At 39.0% G+C, this 16,201-nt stretch overlaps 1 protein-coding gene across 4 annotated transcripts in view; it reads left to right on the top strand.

Moving 5' to 3' along the window:
- Window positions 1–15,386, top strand: part of ARID4B (AT-rich interaction domain 4B) — a 104,849-nt gene extending 89,463 nt beyond the window's left edge. For 3 of the 4 annotated variants that reach the window (XM_080917697.1, XM_080917698.1, XM_080917699.1), the window contains 5 exons: window positions 1,808–3,022; window positions 5,926–6,039; window positions 8,163–8,378; window positions 9,779–9,925; window positions 13,661–15,386. In XM_080917697.1, the coding sequence (XP_080773823.1) occupies window positions 1,808–3,022; window positions 5,926–6,039; window positions 8,163–8,378; window positions 9,779–9,925; window positions 13,661–13,788 (1,820 nt within the window). In that variant the 3' untranslated portion in view covers window positions 13,789–15,386. Of the gene's footprint in view, window positions 1–1,807; window positions 3,023–5,925; window positions 6,040–6,738; window positions 6,807–8,162; window positions 8,379–9,778; window positions 9,926–13,660 lie in introns of those variants that run through there. The other variant, XM_080917700.1, reaches the window with a different exon arrangement.
- Window positions 15,387–16,201: the final 815 nt, after the last annotated feature.

A 16,201-nucleotide genomic window follows, 5' to 3' on the forward strand; every position in this document is an offset into this window, starting at 1 on the left:
TAAAAGTAGGATTTAGGAGTTTATGGATATAATCCTAAAGAAGATACTGTTGAGACTAGGGACATCGCTCAGAGGTTAAGAATACTGGCTGCTGTTGCAGAGGCCCTAAGCTCAATACTGAGTCACTACTTGGTGGCTCATAACCAACTATAATGAGATCTGGAACCCTTTTCTGACACGCAGACAGAATGCTGCGTACATAGTAAATAAATAAATTTTTCAAAAAGATAACTGTTTAGTTTAAAAAATAATGTTCAGTATTTGTTGTTTAGTTTAAAAAATAATGCTGAACATTTAATGTAAGCCCCGGTTTGTGAGGAAGCATAGGTAGAGGTTGTCTTCTATGTCATTTGGGCCAAATGTGTGCACACCTTTAGTTCCAGTACTCAGGAGGCGAAGGCAGGCAGATTTCTCAAAAGTTCAAAGCCAGATTGGTCTTTGTAACGAGTTTCTAGCCAGCCAGGGCTACGTAGAAAAACCTGTCTGAGTAGACTCTCTAGGTCATACTCTGATTTCAGAGCCTGCTTTATTGAGAGTTTAATCCATGATTGAGTTCTTAGAAACCATAGATAGAACACTTGCCATAGACACAGGGATGCCCGGGAATATATGCAGTGAGAGTAGTAAACTACTGCCCCTTTAAGTTTATTTTCGTGGTTTTCTTAAGTTAATCCGAATCTTTTTGTTGGGTATTGCTAGTTGATCTAGGAAGCAGCAACACAAAAGACATGGAAAGGAGAGCTGGAGTTTGATCTGCACAGTCAAAACGACATAGAAAGTATAAAAGACTTATTTAGGGTAATCTGGGCTTTCAAAGAATGCACATTTAGTTTAATGACAGTTTAGTGATAGCCCTTAGTGTGACTTCCTTTGCAAACATCAGTACTAGTCTCTTTTCTCTATACCTCGTATACTGTGACCTTCCTGGGAAAAATACAGACTCAGTGGGTGAGTGGTTGGGTGAATGGATGGATGGATGGTTGGTAGGTAGGTAGATGGGTGTAAAGATTCATTCTATTAATATCGTCTTCTGGGAGGTCGAGCATTGTAGAATGCTAATCTGGCTGGAGTAGATGGCTTGATAGTTAGGTAGAAAGGTTTATGTGAACGCTAGTGTAGGTTTTAGAATTTTTTTTAAAACAGGATTTTCTTATTGTGTTATTTTCATTAAAATAACTCATTTTAAAAAGATCTATTTATTTTATGTGTATGTGTGTTTTGCCTGCATGTATATATTTGCACCATGTGTCTGGTGCCTGCACAGGTTAAAATATGGGTTGGATCCCTTTTAACTAGAGTTGAGAGGTGGTTGAGCTATGATGTGTGCACTAGGAACCTGGGTCCTTTGCAAGAGCAACACTCTTAATTGCTGTGCCTTCTCTGCAGCCCTCCATGTTCTCACTTAATGACAGTGCTTTCTAGCATTTTAAGAACAAGTATAGGAAAAGGATAAATTCTTTAGGAAATTTCTGCATATTAGTTTTTATCAGTTGGAAAACCATTACTGTGTTTTCTACTGGTTTAACTGTGCCACAGCCTGGGTCAAACTCATAAAGGAAAGAATTTGTATTTCTTGCAGTTGAGGCACTGAGTGGATGGATCTCTGTGAAAATAGCTAACCAGCTGCTGTGAGAGTTTCCCAGTTGCCATAGTGTCATTAAGTTTTAGCTTCAATTTTGAAGAAGATATTTAAATCATAGCACCTAGGATGGAAGTTTTTCTTTGTTTTTTATTTGATTGTTTGAGGCAGACATAAACAACATTCTTATTAGGCATGTTGCCCACCCTCCACCCTCTTATTTTTTAGCTTCTGAAAGTTCGGCTGAAGACAGTGAGCAGGAAGAGGAGAGGTGTGCTCAGGACCTAGATAACAGTGGCAAAGACGAATCAAAGGTGGAACATTCGGCCCACACCAGAAATGAGCTGATTTCAAAAGAGGAACAGAGTAGTCCATCTTTGCTAGAAGAAAACAAAATCCACACAGATTTGGTAATATCCAAAACAGTGTCAAAATCTCCAGAAAGAGTAAGAAAAGACGTGGAAGCAATATCGGAAGATACTGATTTTGAAGAGGAAGATGAAATCACAAAAAAGAGAAAGGATATAAAAAAGGACACAACAGATAAGGCTTTAAAGCCACAAACAAAACGTGGGAAAAGACGGTATTGCAATACAGACGAATGTTTGCAGACTGGATCCCCTGGTAAGAAAGAAGACAGAACCAAGAGCAAGGAGCCGTTGTGCACAGAAAACAGTAGTAACAGCTCCTCAGATGAAGATGAAGAAGAAAAGTCCAAAGCAAAGATGACACCTACCAAGAAATATAATGGCTTAGAAGAAAAGAGAAAATCTTTGCGGACAACTAGTTTCTATCCAGGATTTTCAGAAGTAGCAGAAAAAAGGATAAAACTTTTAAATAACTCTGATGAAAGACTTCAGAACAACAGGGCTAAAGATAGAAAAGACGTCTGGTCAAGTATTCAGGGACAGTGGCCTAAGAAAACACTGAAGGAGCTTTTCTCTGACTCTGACACCGAGGCTGCAGCTTCTCCACCCCATCCTACCCCAGATGAGGGGACAGTAGAGGAGTCACTGCAGACTGTGGCAGAAGAGGAGAGTTGCTCACCCATTATGGAGCTAGAGAAGCCACTACCTGCCAGTGTTGACAATAAGTCAGTTGAAGAAAAACCCCTAGAAGTTAGTGACAGAAAAACAGAATTTCCGAGCAGTGGCAGTAATTCAGTGCTCAACACCCCACCTACCACACCGGAGTCGCCTTCTTCAGTCACTGTAACAGAAACTGGTCAGCAGCAGTCTTCTGTTACAGTGTCAGTGCCCTTGCCTCCAAACCAGGAAGAGGTTCGAAGCATCAAGAGTGAAACCGACAGCACAATTGAGGTGGACAGTGTTGTGGGGGAGCTCCAGGACCTCCAGTCGGAGGGGAATAGCTCACCGGCAGGCTTTGATGCAAGCGTGAGCTCCAGCAGTAGCAATCAGCCAGAACCAGAACACCCAGAAAAAGGTGAGGTGGAAAAGAGTATGGTGGCTATTTGTAGGACTTCCCTCTCAATGCCTTGATAGTTTCACTGTGTCTTTTAATGTGAGGTGGTCGAGCTGTGTGCTTGTATGGACACAGTGAAAATGGACAGTAGAAGATAATGTAAGTAATAATGGGATGGATTTGAGAGCCTTTAATGTCTTTTTCTTGAACTGTCATAGTTTAAGTGGATTTTAGACCATATGCTACAACTTGCATCTAGGCCCTGAGCTGAAAACTGATGACATCCATTCTATGCAACAGTTGACTATACCATATGAGCCACTTAACTGTATTTCTGTAGCACTCTGCTTACGGTTGAAATGTGCAGTCACTCACAAACATTTTGATGTGTTGTGAGACCCCCCCTCCCTTAACTAAATATTGTAGATAGGGGTTTGGAGCAACTAACTGTTCAGGCACTGCTTCCTCCAGACAGTTGAGTCAGACTTGATTTACAGACCGGCCTTATTTGTGTGAGTTTGTAAAGGAATTTGATGCTTTATTAGTTAGATATATAACTTCCAAATTGAAGGACCAGTATGTGTGTTAGTAATACTCTACAGTAATGTTTTTGATGTTTTTCCATGCAGTTTTTCAAAGTAGAGAATCAAATTAGTACTTAAAGTTTTAGTGTCCTCTAAGGGTATTATAGTTGTATTCTGTCATCCTTTTTCTTATAAACCACTTCAACCAGGGGTTTTAAGTCAGTGCACTCTAAGCTGACATTTGGTTTTGAAATGTGCACATCCACAGTAAAGGGCATTGGAGGGTGTGCATTTTGAGTATCAGAGGATAGTACAATAGCACAGGTCTTAGTTGACAGTAAAGATATGCCTGCTATAATCCCAGCACGTGGGATGTGGAAGGAGGAGGCTCCAGAGTTCAAGGCCAGCCAGTCTTGGCTACAAAATGAGTTCCTGCTCAGGGGTGCTACACAGGGAGACCCTTTCTCAAAAAATAAATAAATAAAATAAATAAAGGATACTCAGTTAATCTTTAGTGAAAACAGAAGTTGGGGGTGTACAGGCGCAGCTGCTCCTGGGATAATATCTATGTATCAGGCTTTGTCAATGGAGTTCCATTACATAGTCATGAAAAAAGGCAACTTCAAAAGATAAGAGTTGGTTCTTCTATTAATTAAATTGTTGTATTAAATTCCAGCTCTTGAGAGATTGTATCTTCTTCTTTATCCTCAACTCTTAAGAAAAATTAATGTTGTCCAGAAATCATCTGATATCTGTTCTACTGAGGCTCAGTCAGTGCTGCTCTTTTGAATATTAATCATGATTAAATTAAAACTATGGAATTTGGGCTGAAAAGATGGTTCCTTGGGTAAAGACACTTGTCACAAAGCCTGATGATGATGATGCGTAAAACACATTTGATTGAAAGAATGAGCAAACTCACAAATGTCCTCTCAACATGTAAAAAAAAAAAGATTTTTTTTTTTTTAAAGTGCAGTGGCTGGAGTGATGGCTTAGTGATTGAGAGTGCGTATTGCTTTTGTAGAGTTCCCAGCACCCACCTCAAGTGGTTCACACACCTGTAACCCCAGTCCCAGGGGATTCAGCAGCATCTGGCCTCATATGTAATTAAAAATAAAATACATTTTCTACCCAAGCTCATGCCCACATATATAATTAAAAATAAAATACATTTTCTTAAAGTAATAAAACTTGAGGCCACTTAATCAAATCAAAGGACTATTCAAATTTTTTAAATTTATGCCTGGATAAACTCTTAGACATCTGTTATGTGACTTCATTTCACTTTATTTATTTGGTAAAACATTTCATACATAGTGAACAGCCTATTACATTTTTCAACCAAGGATGCCATATTTTGTAAACTACAGGTTAATTTTACCATTGATAACAGGAGCAGGAAAAAATGTTTTTGATGCCAAGCCTGGTGTACTTTTATATGATGTGTATTAGAAATTGGAATTAAGTGGATATATCTCTTTAGTCTCTTTAAGCTTATTCTTGGTAGTCTAAGAGATTGTATATAATTCAAAAGATACAGAAGCAAAACAAGGGCTAAAGACAACACAAGTGTATAGAGACGCTACAGTTTAGGGCAGTGATGAGTTCACTGACAGTAAACGCTTGAGCCAGGGTAAGGAAGGATGATGCAGTGTTGGCTTATAATACCCTTTGCAGGTCATTTCACACCAGAATGGCTTTAGATCATGAGTTTGTAAGTTGTTTGCATGTTAATTAGCCAGTTCCCTAAAAGTAAATTCATATAAAACAATTATGAATTTCTGTCAGGAATATACCCAGTTAATATAATGCAAAGCACCATATTTTAGACCTATAATTGCAGCACTGGGGAGCTGTACACACAAATCAGGAGTTAATGTAGGTCAGCTACATAGAGGTTAGAGACTAGTCTTACTTGTCCTCATATTATATCATTCAAAATTTCATTACTTTGTTAATATTTCAACTAGTAACAGAACCTTAGTCCTTAGTTTTATTGGATCTTACATGTTTCAGCATAGTCCTATGTTTGAGTAACTAGACCTATAACCTGCAGTGTTATGCTGACAGCATTTTCAATTGTGATTTTCCTAAGAATGTGCATTGTCTTTCTGAAAGAAGCTCTTAATTTTTAAGAGCTAGCTGTCATTAATGACAGTTAAAAGTTGAAAAATAGCTCGTGATAATTTACATAAGTCTTATAGAAATTTATAGTTTGAGGATACTTCTTTCTAAAATATTTAAGTAGTCAACTAGGGAACGTCTTGACTCTGTTTTGTATTGCTGGACTGGATGTATAGCTCAGTGGTAGAGTATTTGCCAAGCATCTCTGAAGCCCCAGGCTCAATCCCCAACCCTATCAAAATAAAAGGAGATTCTATTTTGTGTTTCTCGTTACAGCCTGTACAGGACAGAAAAGAGTGAAAGATTCTCAGGGAATAGGAAGTTCATCAAAAAAGCAGAAGAGAAGCCATAAAGCCACTGTGGTGAACAACAAAAAGAAGGGAAAAGGCAGTAAGTATAAAATTTGCTTTGAAACTTCAAGATCCAAAAATAATAGCTGACCTCCCTACAAAGGTTATTTGGTTATGGGGTAATTATAAATTTTTTTTCTCATAACTTTAAAAAAGTCACAGGCTAAACAGTTGGTGCATGCCTATAATGCCATTGTTTGGGCAGTAGAGGCAGAGGAATCAGGAGTTCATGATCATTCTGGGCTACATAGCCAATTGAAAGTCAGCCTGGACTAGGTATGACCTTGCCACAAACAACAAACAGCCAAAAGTTACACAAGAGTTTTCTGGTCATGGGTAACGTCTAGGATTGAGCAATCAGTACTATTGGTATTATTACTGGTGAGTGGTCTCATAGATATCATGACCCAGATACCTCCATGTTCACAGTGTCTACCTGTATTATGTGTATTTCTGTTATAATGAAGTGAATTGCTTCATAATTTTTCAGAACAGCAGGCAAAGATAGTGTCATAGGCACAGCTCTAGTCTGTGAAATTACATTTCAGTCTCCAAACCTTTCTACTTGAGAGCAATCACTTAAGACTGGCACAGACTGTTCATTGGCCTGCAGAGACTATAATGCTTTTGCTTCTTCTGAGGGCTGTGCATTTGATAGTTTGTTTGTTTGTTCATTTATATATTATTATTTTTGTAGACAAAACAAGAAGTGGAAAATATGTAAAGACTTTTTTTTCAGGTGCCCCACACTGACCCCTGCTGCTCTTCCGAGACTCCTGCCACCTCCACTGCCTGACCTTTGCTAGCAGCGGCCTTGGCTGCACTGCAGTGCAGAAAAGGGTTACGCGGTCAGCTCCCCGAGCTTCTGCTGAGCCCATATGACTTCCAGGCGGTGAATATGGCATCCTTCGGGGCCCCGGGTGGCTGTGCTCAGCAAGGCCGTGTCAGGCAGGCTGAGGCAGGCCACAGCACATAAAGGGGCCAAGCCTTGGGTGGCTTAGTTAGGAGTTGCTATAGTTTCAGAGCGGCAGTGGGGACTAGGGAAGGATTCATTAAGATGTTTGTTTAGGAGAGGCAGACATTGTTTACTCTCAGGGGAGGAGGTGCAACTTTACAGTTTTGATCACTTTTGATACTTTCAGAGCCCCTACTTGGGCACTGCTAAAGAATAATTCATCAATGTATTAGTTCTAGATTACTTGGTATAAATAATAGTTAAAATAGGTTTTTCTTACACTGTATTTTTTTTTCTTTAATGTCATTTCCAGAAAGGCTCATCTTCAAAGAGTCAATAAATAAGTGTTCCACTTTGATTATCTGGCTTCCATCCTGATAAATCAGATCCATTAATCATTCTCTGACCATTCTTAGTGTAGTCTCTACAACATAATCTATCATGGTACTTTGTATCCAGAAAAAGGACATACATGTACAACTAAACAAACCCTATTGTCACAAGGCAAGTGGTCAGGATAAGTTTATCCATTCTAGGACTGAAACTTAATTAGCAAATTCTTGATAAACTTCAGAGTATGTTGATCACAGAGAACGTGGTGATAACTTTTAGGAAACAAGCTATTGGGTGTAAGGAGGTTAAGGAAGTCATTACCTCTATCAGTGATGGTGACATGTACTGCTGTGGCCGTGGAATTGGTACATGCTGCTGTGTACTAGAGTTACTGTGTACTAGAATGAAGAATTTCCTACAAGGAATCCTTTGTTCCAACAAAGTAAAAACATCTTTAGCTAGGGAAGAGCCTCTGACCTAGCATCTGTGGTATGGACATATGGGTGCCTCAGACACCGATTCACTGTGTTTCATAGTAAAGCTAGCAGAATGGAAGATCAGTGCAACGAATTCATACCTATTGGCAATATAGGTGGGAAGACTTCGGTATTTGTCTTCCTTGGCTGAGATATGTCTGCATATGCATGTGATTTTTCTAGGTTTTATTTTTTCAGTGCTAGGGGCTGAATCCAGGGACTTGGGCTTGCTAGGCAAGCATTACACAACTGAGCTAAATCTTCAACACTGATTTTTTAGGTCTTATAGGTAGATTGCTTACTGTAGTAGAAAATTCAAGTGGTATATTTAGAGTTATCCTTCTAAGTGTATGATAGTTTGACCAACTTTTGTTTATTGACGGTTTCTTTCTTTTTCAGCAAACAGTAGTGACAGTGAAGAACTTTCAGCTGGTGAAAGTGTGACTAAGACTCAGGCAGTCAAGTCAGCCCCCACTGGAATGAAGACCCACAGTAGCAAGTCTCCTGCAAGGGTACAGTCTCCAGGAAAATGTGGCAAGAATGGGGATAAAGATCCTGATCTCAAGGAGCCCAGTAACCGGCTTCCCAAGGTTTACAAGTGGAGTTTTCAGATGTGTAAGTGACATATGTAATTTAGCATGTAGGAATTTTTGTCTTAGTTATTCCTGATGCCAGTGCTTGAAAAAAGAAACTACACTGAGACCTGACAATGGCATAGTAGAGACCTTACCAGGATCCTGATTAGAATGAACAAATTGCTAAAAGAAAATATTAAGGCAAATGCTGACCAGCACTGAGTACATGTAAGGTTGAGAATCTGCTTGGAGGTGGTATAGGGGTGCTGGAGGAATGACTTACTTGTTAAGATTATATTCTTCCAGAGGAGAGCAGTTTCAATTCCCAGCACCCATGTCAGGCATCTCACACCTGTAACTCAAGGGCTCTGATACCGTGATCCTCTTTGGGCACCTGAACTCAGGAACATAGACCACATAAACACAATTAAAAACAGTAAAAATAAATCTTTGTCTTTGTTTTTTTGTTTTTAAACAAACAAACAAACAAAAATAGTATGGAAGCTAGGCATGAGGGCACCTACCTGTAACCTCAGAGCCCAGAAGTCTGATACTGGAGGATTAAGAGTTTGAGACTACATTGGACTACAAAATAAGGCCCTGTCTTCCTTCCCTTCCAAAATACAATTTTAACCTTTTGGTGTCTTTGTATCATATTTGTAAATATACTTCTCCTTTTTGAGACAAGATCTTGCTATATAGCCTGTCTGGCTGGTTACTCAATGTATAGATAAGGTTGCCTTCAACCTTAGTTGCATGAGGGCTGGAATCTCAAGCCTGCCACCATAACTGGGTTGGTGGGATTTGTTTTGTTTTGTTTAAGACACAGTCTGGTTATGTAGTTTTGACTGGTGTGGAATTGACTGTAGGCCAAGTTGACCAGGAACTCGGATATTCTTCTTCCTCTGCCTCCAAGTGTCAGGATTAAAGGTCTGTTCCACCATGGCCTATACCAGGTATAGCCAGGCTCCACTGGCTATTTTTAACTCGTATACTATGGCGGTATTGTGTATGACTAGGAAACTGAGCAGAGCTGGAGACAGTGGCTAGAGCCCTAGCATTCAGAAGGCAGAGATAGCAAGAGTGAAGGCAGGGTCAGCTTGGGCTACATAGCCATTTGTCTGAAAGAAGAATTTTAACACAATGCATACACTATAAGGTCTTTGTTTTGTACATGTTCATTCAACAAATCTTGTGCTGTACATTTTGTTTGTGTTTGGTTATTGTAGTCAAAGGGCAGGGAATAGAGAAATTGAGAAATCAAATATTTTGATGTCTTGGGCTCTCTTGTGTGGTTTAAGCTGGTATAACAGGTATGTACCAGTACACCTGGAGAATCGTTATTGTAGTTTATCTTAGACTTTATTCTAAAACTATATTTTTTCATTTTATTAACTTTTATTCTCAAAATACATATTAATGAAGCTTTTAAATTGACAGCGGACCTGGAAAATATGACAAGTGCTGAACGTATCTCAATTCTTCAAGAAAAATTGCAAGAAATCAGAAAGCATTATTTGTCGTTAAAATCTGAAGTAGCTTCCATTGATAGGAGGAGAAAACGTTTAAAGAAGAAAGAGAGAGAAAGTAAGTACTTTTCCCTTAAACATAAGTCAGTTCATCACACTGCTTTTGAGTAAGTTCCTTGTCTGTCATTTCTGTAGGCAAATTCTTTACTCTGTCAGCCTCATCTGTTATGACATCACAGGGCCCACTCACAAAGAGAATTCCCTCAGTATAAAGGAAAATGGGGATGCTAGGCCTTCACTGAGTGGCAAATAGCTACAGATCTGGTATTAAGGAGGCAGGGGCGGCAAGCATGGGGGCCAGGTCTGCTCGGGCTACATAGCAAGGTTGTTTGTCAAAAAGAGTCTAGCATAATGCATAGATCTTGAGATTCAACAAATCCTGCATTTTGCATTTCCTTTGTGTTTGGTATTATTGTAATGACTTTGTTTTAAAGAATACTTTGACAGATTATCACACATCTAATGGGCACAGTATGGTATTTCAGTACATCCATACTCATAAAGTGATTACTTCAGGATTTTTAGGGTGTCTATCTTCTCTTTGTTAAAATATCATTCAAAGTCCCATCTTGTAGGTATTCTGAATCAAATGGTACAGTATTGTTGAATGCCATCACACTAAAAGATATTGCTGCCATCTGGTCCTGATGTTGTATCACGAACTAGAGTTTCCATGCCTCTCTCTACTTTCCTAGGCACTGCAAACACTGACCTGCTTTTTTACATAATGTAATAGTTTTGCTTATAATTTTTGAGGGACCTCCATGTTTTCTATAGTGGTAATAGTTGACATTCCTTCTAACAGTATAATTTTCTCTTTTGTCTCCCACTGTTTGGGTTACTTTAGAATACAAATGACCAGAACATTTCTTTTGAGACCTAAATGAAAAGAAATGTCAAATTCTTACTTTTGACAGCAAAATACCATCACAGAGAAGATAACCTAAACAATAGAAACATACTTTCTCACAGAACTAGAAGTTCAAAGTCAATACCTTGTTTGTTTTCTTGTTTGTGTATGGGCTGTCATCCTGTCATCGCTACCTTCTTGCTCCATGTAAACATCCATTGGAATGTAGAGAGATCTCTGAGTCTTCTTTTTTAGGGCTATCCGTTGGACTGTATTAGTGCCCTATAGTTATGACTTTTAATTATTTCTCATTGGCAGTTTTGGCTACAATATGGAGTTTGGGCAGTACATGACTTATTTCACACCAGAAGTCCTTGGCAGATGTCCTTGAGACAGAACTGCTTAAATGTTACACTGCTTACATTTTGAGCTTGATCATTTTTTCTATATTGCTGTCCTCCATAGCAGCGTCTCTAGCTGTCTTCCCACATGCTTCTAGACACTGTCAGATATGCATAGGATAAAGGGGTTGTAGAGTGCCCCAAATTCAGAACCACTGCTCTGAGGTGAGAGTATATATACTTGGTTTCTTTTCACACCAGAATGAAAACCACTGTGGTATGAAAGTAGTAGAGATCTGAGTCAGGTAAGCAGAGGGCAAGACATGTGGGACTGTGTAGGGCAGGGTGAGGGGTTGCAGTTTTACTCTGAGGAGAAGAGAGAACTGTTAGAAATGTTTAGACAGGAAATTGGTATGCTGGGTGGAAAGTAGAATTTAGGAGCAGCAGTGAGAGCAAGGAGTGAGGTAACCCTGTTCCCTTAGTTCAGATAGTGTCTTAGAGTGACTTGAAGCTGTGTGCAGTCAAGATGTGAGTCAGTTAATGCGGAATTAGCAGTATTGCTGATGGAAAATATTAAATTGCTTATTCAAGCCGAAGAAAATAAAGTAGTCATTAAGGTTTTTAATTTATAGATAGGTGTGGTTGCATACACATGTAATTCCAACACTGGGAAGGTAAAATAAAAGCAAGAGAAATGTCATCTTTGGCTAAATGGTGGGTTTGGGGCTAGCCTGTGTTGCTTAAGACCCTGTCTTAAATAAATTGTAAGGTACAAAGTATTACATTGTAGGTAACAACAAAAGCTTAGAAGTTAAAAGAAATTCTCATTTATAAATATAGTGTAATACTATTTCACTTTGAAAAGGAAAGGTAATAGAAATTGTATGCATGGAACATGATGGTATACTATGTTGTTGGCACATAACTGCAGCCCTCGAACATGAGAACCAGGGAAAGGACACTGCACAAATTCAAGGTCAGATTGCTGTAAATAGTAAAGTCCAGGTTAGTCAGGACTATATAGTGAGACCCTGTCTCATAGTCTAACCAAAGTCAAAGCCAGAGAGTGTACACTGTATGATTCAGCACTATATTTACTCTTTCCTTCCACCTATGTTTGTGTGTTTACCTGTGTGTGGAGGCCACAGGACAACCTCATACCTTATTTTTAAGATGGCATCTCTCATTTGCCTGGGCCTTGCTCATAGGCTAAGCTGGCTAGCCACCAGACCCTGCTTTTTTACATAGATTCTAAAGATAGAACTGGGTCTCTGTACTCATTTCAGTGACTGGGCTACCTCCCTAGCTCCTACCTATGTTTAATAAGTGCTGCTAAATCTAGGAAATACAAATTCCCATTTCGAGATTCCTTTAGAATCTAAAGAGATGAAATTCCTTTAGAAGATGAGCTGTAGATGTTGTCTCTACAGAGATGGTGGCTGTTTGAGGACCACTATAGTCTCTATGGGAACTGCTTGATCTGAAGTGCAGAAGTGTGTGTGTATGGTTATGTTCCATTGCAACTGTCTTTATAAAAGATTAGGCCTTTCAGCAATACTTTCATCTAAAGTTTTGAACATCTAGGGACAGTAGAGGGAGCATTTGGGCAAGTAGGAGAGTTCTAGGTGACAAATTTGCTTCTCCAACTTAGTCCCATATATGGACTTGTACATTGTATGTGTGTGTGTGTGTGTGTGTGTGTGTGTGTGTGTGTGTGTGTACATGCATACATACATTTTTGCAAGTGTACCACAATGTACATCTAGAGGTCAGAGGAAACTTTTGGAAGTTCTTTTCTTCCACCTTGTGGGTCCCAGAGATGACCACTTTGGTGGCATGTGCCATAGAGCTGTCCCACTGGATGTCTATTTCCTTCTTATTTGTGCATATAGTTATTCTTTTAAAACATCTCATTTCACGTATTGATAATAATGAAAGAATTCCCTTGAGGAAAACAGTGTAATATAAACTGAGGAGGTAGTACAGAAATGGTAGGCTTTTCACTCAGCCACTCACACTTTTTGAACTTGAAAACAAAGTCAGTTATTGTTGAGTGCAATGTGCACATGAAGGAACATGGAGTCATTTCTTCCCTTCTACTTTGTAGCTTCTCAGAGTTAATCTCAGGATGTTAGGCTACAGAGGCAAACAGTGTATACCTGTAAGCTATCTCTGAGGTCTCAAAGATTATTGGACAAGTGGTACAGAAATGTGGTATTAGAAAAGTAGCAGAAATAACAGACATTTTTTGTTTTCATTCACAACTGTGTGGGTGTTTGGTGAATAGTTGTCCTTTAGTGATGTGTTCTACAGTGTGGATGCACAATTTCTTTCCTCCCCTTTCTCTCTTCACCTTGCTTTTTCCTTTGACAGGGCTAGGAATAGAACTAATGGCCTTGTAGTCTGTGTCTACAGACAGGCAGTGGTCTGCTGCTTGAGATACACTGCTTTCCCTTTCTTTGTACTATGGTACTTTGAGCAGGGATGGTTCCTGTACGCTGGATTTGGAGAACACAAGAGAAGTTTAGGCTGAAGATGAGCCTTTGCTTCTTCCCAGTGTTGCCTACTTTGTAGCCTCACATGTGTTCTTTCTCTTCCTCAGGTGCTGCTACATCTTCCTCCTCCTCTTCTCCCTCGTCCAGCTCCATAACAGCTGCTGTTATGTTGACACTAGCTGAACCATCAATGTCCAGTGCGTCACAGAATGGAATGTCAGTTGAGTGCAGGTGACAGCAGGACTTGGCTAGAGCACTTTGCACTTAATGGCTGTTGAGGGCCACATCTTTTTTTATACTGCACAGTGGCACACAAACACACAAAATCAGACAAGCACTATTTTATATTTAAAAATTATTTCTTGACAAGCTGACTTGGCACTTAAGTGCACTTTTTTTATGAAGAAAAAGTACAACGAACTGCTTTTCCTCAAGCAATAATTGTTTCCAACTTGTCTGGGAATTGCGTGTCTGGTAACTTGAAGGCCTTCTACTGTGGCAGAGGAGGCTTTCACTGCCTGGAAAGACGACACATAGGCAGAGAAAAGGTGGGCCAGAACATGTGAGATGACTTCCTGTATATGTATTCCCTTGTATTTTGTTAAAGCTGGAACATTTGATATTTTTCCATTCATTTATTAAAAATATGAACCTATTTTCATTTGTACAAGCTAATTGTTTTTTAAAGCAAGTCGCCTTATGGTGACTGTAATTGTATAAGTCAAGCACATGTAACAAATTCAGAACCTGCAGTTAGGTAACAGGATATTATTAGACATCATCCTGGTAACCAAATATTAAAGATTCTCTTTAAAAATGACTGAACATGTTTACAGGTTTGAATTAGGCTAAAAGGTCTGTGGTGGCTTTTCACACCCCTTCAAATTGAAATGGGACTACTGTACTTTGCCATTTTTCTATAAATCAGTATTTTTTTTTAATTTTGATATAATACATTGTGTGAAAAAAGAAAATGGCTAATAAACTGTATTAAATCTTAAACAATGTATAAAGATTGTACTTAGCCAGTTCAAAGTGTATATTTATTCATAATGAATTATAACAGTTATATTTTTGTGTTTTCTTGTAAATGTTTCTTTTCCCTTAAATGCAGATAATTCATTTGTATTGCTTATTTTATTATGAGCTTACAACAAAAAGACTTCAGGAACAAGCTGTTAGAATGGTTCAAGGTTGTTTCTATGACCTGCCTCACAAATATGGTTGTTATTTTAAGTATAAGTAGCTAATTGGGTAGTAGGCCTATATAATTAAATGCCTTGTATAAACTGCAAAATGAACGCCAAGCTGTTTTCACTTGTATTGACTTTATGTTGTATGATTCCAATCTCTGTTTGGCACTTGTATTTAATTCCCCACCTTTGTAATACATTTGTATATTGCGGATGTGTTCATTGAAGCTATTTAAAACCTGGCGCTGTTAATACACAGTACTTCACTGTACAGACTGTTTTACTGTTTTAATTGTGGTTCTGTGTGCTTTTTTTGAATGAGGCTGGCATGTTTTATTTGTTTTCTGGCAATACATGTGAGAATCTCAAAGCGTTTTGTTGTAGATGCTAACGTGTCAGAATCCTTAATCCTTTACATTGAACCTTTCTAAGAAAAGCATTTTCAGTCTTGTAATGTGTGCTTACAGTAACTAATTTTGTTGAAAAATGGTTTCAAGTTACTCAAATTTGTACAGACTGTAAAGATTTGTTGACAGCAAAATGTTGAAGAAAAAACTTATAGAATAAAACTATAAAGTATATATTAGGATCTGCAAACATGAATTATGTAATATATTGTACAAATGTAAGCAAAAGCAAAAATAAAATGCCATAGTTTGTGAATCCTTGATTTTGTTTGTAGAAGATTAAGTTCACTTTGTGTGTGATGGCCACTGAGAACGCACACGCAGGCTGACTATAGCTTGCAGGGTGATCAGTGCCCTCCTGGTGGCAGTGTGGTCTCTTCCTTCAGTTCCCCCAGTGCTCCTGACTATTGCAGGTGAATCTCTGGGCTCTGACCAAGTGTCCCTTTAGGACTAGGTTGCTCCCCTGAAGTTACTAGCTATGCCGGTGGAGCCCTCCTTCCCTTAAGCTGGGTAAGCACTTCACTACTGGCCACATTCTCAGCTCAACTGACGGACAGTCTCTTGTAGCCCTCAATTTTCATTATGCTGCTGTCTGGCTGGTCTGCCTTAAGCCTCTTGAGTGCTTACATTATAGGCCTGTGCAACTCACCTGGCTTCACTTTTTATTTGGAGACAGGGTTTTACCTTACTAAGTTGACCCTTGGCACACATCTAGCTCAGAAGCTGCCCTCTTGCCTCAGCCTTCCACTGAAGAGCCAGGATTATAGGCTTGTGTGGCCAGCCCCATCAAATTTGGCTTCATGACTAATTTAAGAATCCCATGTGATTGAATAATACCAGAGGAATACAAATCAATATTGTTCAGGGTCTGAAATATTTGGGGACAGGGACTTAGCTATGTATCCCTGGCTGGCTAAGTACAATGTTTCTCTTGGCTTTGCTTCCTGAATGCTGGAATTGCAGTCAGAATCCATACTCACCCAGTGAATTAGCATTTTAAACGTTTAAGTATTAAATGTGACTTCAAACTTTTGAAAGGGACCAACTA

Source organism: Micromys minutus, assembly GCF_963924665.1.
Source record: "Micromys minutus genome assembly, chromosome: 6".
Classification (NCBI taxonomy): domain Eukaryota; kingdom Metazoa; phylum Chordata; class Mammalia; order Rodentia; family Muridae; genus Micromys; species Micromys minutus.